This window comes from Brachionichthys hirsutus, chromosome 1, assembly GCF_040956055.1.
Source record: "Brachionichthys hirsutus isolate HB-005 chromosome 1, CSIRO-AGI_Bhir_v1, whole genome shotgun sequence".
Classification (NCBI taxonomy): Eukaryota; Metazoa; Chordata; class Actinopteri; order Lophiiformes; family Brachionichthyidae; genus Brachionichthys; species Brachionichthys hirsutus.
Genome location: NC_090897.1, coordinates 10,632,220 through 10,641,726, shown reverse-complemented (window position 1 = coordinate 10,641,726; position 9,507 = coordinate 10,632,220). Strand labels below are relative to the sequence as shown.

At 47.9% G+C, this 9,507-nt stretch overlaps 1 protein-coding gene across 1 annotated transcript in view; it reads right to left on the bottom strand.

Moving 5' to 3' along the window:
• Window positions 1-6,630, bottom strand: part of znf821 (zinc finger protein 821) — a 13,224-nt gene extending 6,594 nt beyond the window's left edge. Inside the window, exons 1-6 of the mRNA XM_068741508.1 lie at window positions 6,591-6,630; window positions 2,798-2,920; window positions 2,565-2,683; window positions 2,192-2,290; window positions 1,514-1,680; window positions 4-715 (exon numbers count right to left, since the gene is read on the bottom strand). Coding sequence (XP_068597609.1) covers window positions 4-715; window positions 1,514-1,680; window positions 2,192-2,290; window positions 2,565-2,683; window positions 2,798-2,920; window positions 6,591-6,630 — 1,260 coding nt within the window. The remainder of the gene's footprint in view (window positions 1-3; window positions 716-1,513; window positions 1,681-2,191; window positions 2,291-2,564; window positions 2,684-2,797; window positions 2,921-6,590) is intronic.
• Window positions 6,631-9,507: the final 2,877 nt, after the last annotated feature.

The window sequence follows — 9,507 nt, the reverse complement described above, 5'->3', positions numbered from 1 at the left end:
GGCCTCTCGCTCGCGGATCAGCCGGGCCTGCCTCTTCTCCGGCGTCTCGCTCGCCCTCTTCAGGCGCATGGCCTCCCTGTCTCTCTGCAGCCGGCGTGCCCGCTGCTCCTCCGACTCCTGCATCCGCTGCATGCGCTTGGCCTCGCGGTCTTGCAGCCGCCGCAGCTCCCTCTCGTCCTCCGTCTCGCACGCCCGCTTGTTCTTCTTGGCGGTGCGCTCGCGCTCCAGACGCTGCGAGCGCGCCTGGAAGGGCTCGTTCTTCCGGCGCAGAGCCCACTTCCGCGTCGGCGACTGGGCCTCCACCAGCTGCTGATAGGCCACGCAGCTGTTGCACACCAGCAGCACCCCGGCGGGATACACGGGCGCGGGGCTCAGGATGTCGGGGATGGGGGGGAGGCTGGAGGAAGAGGAGCGAAGAGCATCTGGGATGGAGGCAAGTGAAGGTCCTTCAGTGAGAAGGCTGTCCGGCAGGGAGGGGAAGGAGACCCCCTGTCCGGGGGCCGGGCCGCGGCCCAGTCCCTGGCAGGCGCGATGGGCCTCGCAGAGGTCGGGGGCGTCACAGGGGTGGGGGCCCTGACACGAGCCGGGGCTGGAGCTGGAGCTGGGGCCCGGTCCGTGGGCAGGGCTGGCCATGGGGCTGCTGGAGAGGGAGCAGGCGTCCCCCCCACCGGTGGCGTCCATCCTTGTTGTGTCGAGGACATCTTTAAGCTTCTCCCTAACAAAACACACACAGACACAAACGTTTGTTCCTTTGGTAAAACTGACCCAGGATCAGGCCACTCGTTTAAAGGAAATGACGCTTTACAGCTGATAGCACAGATTTCATGTCTTCCTTTAGATTCTAGGCGCTTCCCTCCAGCCGAACACTCATCATGGCTTCCTTCCATGTTTCTCCTACTATGCATCTTCATATTTGGTAGTGCTGCTTAAATTTCAAGGTACTGCTAGTTGCTAAGCAACATGAGAGTTTATTTCCATTAAACCTGTCATCTCAGCGCTAATTGTATTCATCCCTCATGTTCCAGTAATCCGTACCAACGAAGCATCCTCAGCTCGCTTTCCTTTTGTCGGATTTGATCATTATTCTGGGATGTAGAAAAAGGGAACCTGCAGTTTACCAAAATATTTGTTTTCAAAGGACCACAAATTTCTGACTCGTCTTTTTTTGGTTTTTACTGCACTAATGCAAAAACAGACTCTGAATTAAAGTGCAGTGTTTTTAAACTTGCAGTGTTTCTGCCACTGACTCAGAGACGTTACAAGCTAACGTGTAAAAATAGACAGAACAGCAGGATTATGATTCATCACCGAGCATAAACTGCATTTTGTGTATTTAACATTTTAACTACAAACTGCTTTAATGACTGATTTGTGATTTGAAGTGAAACACAAAAAGCCACCGGGGCGTAAAAGCACATCTGTACTTCCAAAAATCACATACCTGCCATCTGTCAACTTCTTCCTTTCAAAGGAAAAGGAAAAGGCAAGACAGACGGTGGAGTTAAACCCCCACCTGTTGAAGTTGTTGCTGTCCGTGAAGCGGACGCCGCAGACGGCGCAGTTGGAGAGGCGGTCCTCAGAGTGGATGAGAAGATGGCGTCCAAGCGAGCCCGGTGAACTCAGGGCCCGCCCACACACCGGGCACACGTAGCTCTGGGCGTTGCTCATCGTGGAGGTGTGCTGGTGAACGAAGAAGAGACGTGTTTGAAGCAGACAAAAATGAAAATGGTGGCTTTCTGCGAGGGGAACGCGAGTGTCAAATTTCAGGACGGGAACAAAGCCAATAACTGCCTGACAATAGGGGGGGGGGGGGGCAAAAACATAAACATGTTACGTGTTGATCGTGTGAATTCTGCAAACGCTTGCAGCAGAGATGAGAGTGGTCGTCGAGGAGACATAAAAGGAGGCGACGGTGTGGATTACCGTAAGATGAAGCATAATTAACCCGAGGAGGAGGTGAAACGGCAAAAACAGACTCGGAGAATATTTTAACTGCTTGAACTCGACCCGGTTTGGCGTGACACGTTCACCGTGTTGAGCTTAGCTCGTCCAGGTCAACAACCTCGACCCCCCCCCCCCCCGATGCTGAACGCTTCTTGTTAAGGTGGCGACCGAACTGGAAGCAACGAAAACATCTGCAGCCGCTCCGGTTTCCACCGTTCTGCACGAGACGGAGACGGGAGCTTCTCACCTGGTAGACGTGGGAGATGAGCGTCTCAGGGCTGCCGAAATCCAGAGTGCAAAGAGGACAGACAAAGTTGCTGCTGTAGTCTGAGCCTTCCTCATACTCCTGGGGGGGGGTAAAGCATCATCACACACACCTTTCAGGAAGATGGCAAGCACTGGATGTGCTGGCATCACCATTTTGAATTTGCATTTAGAACCTATAACCTCTGAGCAAAACTCCAGCCCTTTTTCTTTGTCTTGCAGGTTGAAGCATTTCTGCACGTGATATATGAAGTGTGCGCGTGCAAACGAAAAATATCGTCATCAACGTAAATGAAACCGCTACGACCAGATTTGCATCCATGACAGTAAGCACCCCCCCCCCCCCCCCCCCTCACCTCTTTGACCGCCACTCCTTGTAGGCGGCACTGTGATCTCTCGGTGGTCATGTGGTCGTCGGCGGAGGTGTTAGAGGACGAGTCTTCACCGTGGTTGTCCGGGTCGCTGTCGCTGTCTTCTACGGAGGCAAACACATCCCTATCAATCCAGACAGAACACAGAGCGGGGGCTTTACTCTCGCCGTCAGCCCGAGGACCCTAACCCTGCACGGTCCCGGCCCGCCTTCCTGTACCTGTGGTGCTGTCCTGCTCTTGGATTTCCTGGGAGTTGTTGCTGCAGCACTCGACGTCCTCTGTGAATCCGTCTCTTCCGTCCATGTTAATAGCGTGCTGAAGTCCTGCAGTGTGAAACGGCCCTGGAGAGAGACACGGAGACGGGCAGCAGTCAGCGCGCTTCCACCGGGGAGAACAAGCTCCTACTTTGAAGCGTCAGCTAAAAAAGAAGGGCTTTCTTTATGATTTCATTTCGCCCCATGTCTTTATGGGACCCTTAATAAACACCACCTCAAACTCGTGTGATGGGAATGCGATCAACACCTACAAGCGTTGCCTCCAGCTGCACAGCGCAGCATCTAGGATCCCAGCCTCCCACAGGAAGGCAGGACGCTTTCAACACCAGTGGATTCACCTGTACATGCAAAGTGCTGCAGCACTGGAGCAATGTGGAAACCTTTATTAGCAGACATCATAGCTCTACAACTTCCGTGACCTGCAAACTCAATCGCACAGATTTGATATTCATGGGACTATCAAGTACCTGCAATATTTTTGATCTGAAAAGATCACAGCTACCCCCCCCCCCTTTAAAAAGTAATGTGTTTGACACACGTGCTCTAAAAAGGTGTGGACCACCAGAGCGTTTCCGCCGGCGACGGCTCGGGCTGCTTTCACTCGAGCTGTCCGTCGATGAAATGAAATAAGGAATGGTGAGGGGAGGGGCCGCTGACACACATTAACTTCATTTGCATCCCAACCCCCACTTTTTCACACACACACACACACACACACACACACACGCTCAGATGCATGCTAGCTCTGCTCGACAGTCGTGCTGCAGTCCCACGGGGGGAGGCAGCGTGCACTCTTTTCTTCCGGCTAACTACCTTGCGACTCAGTCTCTCTCTCTCTCTCTCTCTCTCTCTCTCTCTGTACCACCCACACACTAACAGCCTGGCTCACCCTCTGTCCTCCCTCCATATCCATACCATCAGCTCATGGGGGGGGGGGGGGGGGGATAAAACTTCATATCATAGCAGCCCATATGCGCCTCAATCAACTCTTTGCAAAGCCATTTTATGGCGGCCCAGCGGGGGTGAAGGATTCGCTTTTCTCATGATCACACTTGACCAGGAAAACTCGTATCCGACTGCCGAGACCGCTTCACTGGAGACAGTTTCGCTGGAAGGTCCTCCGGCGTTCACGGAGCTTCACGCCAGCGAACATCCCACGTCAGGCAGTGAAAACAAAGCCGCTTAAATCCGCCTTTCTTCCCTCTCGGATCGGAGACAGGCGATGGGGCAGGACATCCTGACTTCAGCTACCTGAGACTGACACACGTCATTACAGCCATCGTCGCACGCCCGAAGCGCTGCATGCAACACGTGCACTTTTATTCTAGTGGTGAGAGGTTAGAGTGTGAATGCAGGCTGGGTGCTTTCCCCATGGGAAACAAACCGTCCATTAGCACTGGAGGGTCAGGATAGTGAACTATGAACTACAACAAACTGGCCACGCCCCCCGTTGCCACGGTTCTGTCTGTTCCCTCAGTCCCTGCCACCGTGATGTTATCTCTGTGTCTGTGTGTCTGTAGGCAGGAGGTGACGCAGTGTCTGACTGAATCCAGACAAAGAGACAAACTCATCAGCCGACAGACACACAGAAGAGGAGGAGAGGGGAGGACGAAGAGGGGGCGGGGGAGGAGGGGGTAGCGCTGACAAAAGACAGAATGCCAAGACTTTACTCCAACATGAAGCAATGGGGGGGGGGCATCCTGTTGGATTCAAAGCAGCCTCCTCCTGCTGCTGCTGACCCGCCGTCACGTCCAAAACACACGCTACACGTCTGAATCTGCAGGACACACACACACACACACACACACACACACACACAGAAGTGAAATATCGCAGACAGATGAGGTGATTAACCATTTTCCTCTTTGTGAGGCTTTCTCTGGATTCCAGTTATCATCTGAAATGAACCCAGAATTCATGATAACATCAGAAAAGAAACAAGTTCTTTTGGGCCTTTGATCACACCGTCACCGGGAAAGAACAGAAACTCACAGATCAAGAGAAAGACAAATGTTCAATGAAAAAAACAACAACAACAACAACAGAAAGCATGTTCTTACATTTATCGAAACTAAAGAATCCCCCAAAATGAACCTCGGTAACCAGACATGAAATCTGATACCTGTTCATGATTTCAGCTAAATGTTTTCAGTCCACTGATCTCTATTCCCTCCGTTAGAGTCGCACCACCTAATTAACTTTTATATTATGCCGTGTGTCTTCATGCATCAAATACAAAAAGCTAGACAGACTGCATTGTTGTATTATTGTCTGGAATTCCCTGTGTGTGTGTGTGTGTGCGTGTGTGTGCGCGCGTGTTCTTGTCAGTCTGCCTGCCAGTCAGACCCCCTGACCGTCTGGTCCGCCCATCAGTCTGACCCTCTCGTCTGTGAATGCAATCCATACCTCGCGAGAAAAGGCAGGTAAAGCGATCACGGAAAGAGCGAGGCTGAAGTCAACATAGGAAACAGAGTCTGAACTCACACTCCAGCGACACGGCGGCGTCGGAGACCACAGCAAAACAAATCCTCCTGGGGGTTTTCGGGCTTCCACTCTGGGCTGTGGTACAATTTTTACAAGAGCAGCAAACGAGCTCATTAGCGCATGGGGATTTACTGCAGGGGCAAGTGCAAGATATACATAAAATCAGGGGGGGATACACGGGTCAGACGGTCAAAAGAGCAGGGAGAGGCACCGGTGATTCACTCACAGCTAAACTTCTTATTAGGCACCACCTGTGAGAGAAACAGTGACTTCATCAAGCGGCGACGTCTAAGGCCGTTCTCTCGGTTGGGATGGACACAATTACTGTCTTCTCTGTCAGTTAATCTGATGGTTACAAACTATAAGAACAGGTATAACTATGTTATAAGTCAGTGACAGGTGCTCATGTAACTTTACAGACACCTTCTTCCCATACAAATAGCTTATTATATCCAAGCAACAGTCTGAACCATCCAAATATTCAAGTGTCACATCTTGTATATCAAAGAAAAGCATCAGATCTACTCATTTGGAAATTTCATTCATCACTTGGAAAGCTGGAATCTTAGTGTTTAACGCCATTCGAATGATTTTTTTCCCCCCATTCAGATCCATTAATCAATCATCGTAGCATGCGTTTGTGTTTTGTGTTACTTCCTGCTTCCACACACTGAGCCTGAGATGTCAGAGCCAGCTTGTGGGACAGTGGGAAACGCTTTTAAGGCTCCTTTCTGGTCCTACTTAAAGGGTAGAACTGACTTTCCTCACAGAATGTTTCTGAATATTTTTGCATGCCATATCGACATCAAAGGATGTTTACACAACTAAGGCACATTATGTTTAGTGACAAACCCTACTATCAAATCTTCAATACAAACAGCCACCAAATAACTGCTGATCATTTCATAGAGATCTGCTTATTTCATGTTCAGTTTTACATTTTCACTTGTCACCTGAATAAGTGTTGCTCGCCACTTAAATTTGTTTTGGCCTCTTTTAATCCTGACACGCACAATTAGATTTAACGTAATTACTGTATAATAAAGGAAGAGAGGTAAATAAATGGACATAATCTTCTGTCGTTCTCGCACAAACTCACAAATCACAATGAAGGTGAAGACAGACACAACCTCACAGAGTCGAATGGTGCAAATCACAAGAAGTCCTCGATGGAGGATCCCTATCTAATAAAAGGACACAAGAAAAACCGGACGTGGCTTAAATACACAAAACGGTGTTAAATAATACCTACAGTTAACTTTGAAGGGGTTGTTCTGTTTTCGTCTGGACATATTACGGTCCACTCCCGGTTAAAAAAAAAAAAAAAAAGAACCTGGAATCTCCACCTAACCCACTCCGAGTATTCCGCAATGAGGGGACTGATGATGCGCGAAATAAAAATAATGATATAATAGGAAGGGGAAAAAAAGATACATCAAACAGGCAACCCGACAACCGTAGACGGGGCCGTTTCACACACGGATGCATGAAGGAGTCATTTTCTTCCTTCGGTAAAAACAAACTAAAACACCGTTCCAAGTCGGCCGGTCGGTTTTTAATGACGTCCGAGCCCCGACCGGAGACTCCCGAGCAGCCCCGAGCTGCGACGACGGAGAGCTGCTGGAACCCGTGAACGCACCGCAGCGACGCACGCGCTCAGCAGATCCAATGGTAAAGCAACGAAGCCTCGAACAGGATTATGGGAAACGGAGAGGCGTTGCGTTCACGTCGTGTCGGAGACCCATATTTCAACCTTATCACTCTGTCCAAGTATTATCATACTAATTTAATATGTTATAACGAATTTCAAACAGTCAAAAGATGTTTTGGGACATCGAAGCAGACACTAGATAATACTTTTCTTCATTATTTCATATTATATAACTAACATTAACTAATGTTAATCGACTAATTAGCATCTGACTTTGATCTTATCGGTGGGATGTTTGTATATTCTGCATGTTTGACCGTTAGACCACAGTGTAAACTATAAAGATATATATTTAATAAGTTCTATCAACATTTTTCTTCAGTAGACTATTGTCAATAGAATCAGAAATAGTTTCAGCCCGTCACTCTTATTTAGAAACGCAGTCGCAATCATGAAACTAGAAAAACGAGAAAAACACTGCAGACCTCCGCCAAGCAGCTCGTTCCCCTCAAAATTAGATTTACACCGTCCACATGGTGATCTGGATCATCACCAAAAGGTTATAAATTGTTCTTGGCATCTTTATAGACCAACCATGAAAAGTTTTGAAAATTAGATTTGAAAATTATATATATTTTTACTGACCATTCGGAATCCTATCCAGATGAAATTTGGTTAGATAGAGGTTCCCACCCTACATGACCGTGTCAAATTCCATAAACATCGGTCAATAATCAACCGAGGAATTGAACACACTGTAAAGCTCCATCGACTGCAATGGATCCAGATCTTTTTGAGTTATCTTGCTAACAGACAGATGCCGTCAATTACATAATTGTAGCAATAAGCAATCCATTTTTTTTACAACTATGCAATTGCATATACAGTATAATGTTTGCAACTTAAGTTATAACACAGTTATTTAACAGCATGTTGAGGAGTAGTTACATTTATTTTACATTACATTTACACTGTGTTACGGTTACAACTGGCCCTTTGAGGGCAACCATAATGCTGAAAATGAATGCAGCCTCACGGGTAGTGCGGTTAGCAGGAGCTAACTTAGCACTGCCAGATCCAAGCCCTGATAAATACAGAGCGTTGAGTCAGGAATTACATCCGGCATAAAAACTCGCCAAAAATTGAACATGCAAATCACCTTAAATAAGTAGTAGACACTAGGTGGCGCTCAAAACCACTGAAGCGCTAATGTCATAACATTTCACGTTGTCGTCATCACAGAATGCCACGAGTAAACCGACCACAGCACGACACTGACAGCGAAAATATGTATTCTTCCGCATGGCTAGGAGAAAGCGTACCATTTCGATTAAATAATCTGTCCGTGTCGTGACATCTGCGAGAGCTTTAGTGCAAATAAAAAATGTCATGCATTACTATTGAAAGCCACATCAGCCCCAATTATTTTTTGCCATCCAGTCAATGAAATCATTCGGATAATTTAAACGTTAGCTAGCTTGCTAGAGTGAAGGAATCAAACATTAGCGCTCTATGGTCAAAGCTTGCTAGCTAGATATCGTCCACCAAATTTAAATCGGGAGTAAAGTCTTCTCCTAGCTATTACTCGTATACTCTTAAAATACATAAATCAACTATTACCTATTGTGTCCAGTGAACACTGGCATATCAGGTGAGTCTCGTAGAACAAGGCAACGTTACTGTGTGTTGGAGATAAACTTTAGCCCTGGAGAACATGGATCTAGCCAGTCCGCATCCGCGCGTCTTTCACAAACCTTTCAGCTTCGTCAGTGTAACCTTCCGCCTGCGGTAGATGTGCTGAGGCTGGAGTGGCCACCATTTTGCATGTCTAGTGTGTTCCTCCCTCCATTGCTAATAGAGACGATTCCAGTCATTTTCTGGTATCATTGCGGCTAGTAAGTATATTCCATTCATATATATTTTTTGTCGGTAATACATCACGATGTCTTTGCGTATGAGTAATAATCAGTGGGTTGTTTCTAGCGACATTGTCAGCTCACAGTGGCACTGCATAGGAAGTCGCAGCCCCCAGTGCACCTGGGCTGTGCCTGTCAGCTGCTAGCTTAGCTACACGGCTAGCATAGCCTTGCAGTTGTATCCCAGCAAACTACCTGCTGGGTTAGGGATGTGACGCTCAATAGCTATGCGTGTTGCTTAATAGTCATTTAAAGCTTTATAACCCTGACAACACGTTCTGCCAAATGTACGCGATATAGCTGCCGAAAGGAATTCACCTTGCCCCCTGAGTTCTGAAGAAGGCTTTTGGGACTAGATAACGCGGCTAGAAAAACCAACAACTGGCCAGGTAGCCGTCCAGCTAGCTAACGGCGCATAGGTCTCGCTAGCATGATAATCCAAATGCTTCAAGGAGGCCTAAACTGCATCATACCCTGATCAATCGGCGACCACATTCGGGTCTCAGGCCAAGCCTTGCAGTAGCCTCTGGTTTAAGTTCACGTTGCTGTCTAAGTTTATATTGTTGACGTAAACCTCGATTTCGTTAACTAAATATCAGTCA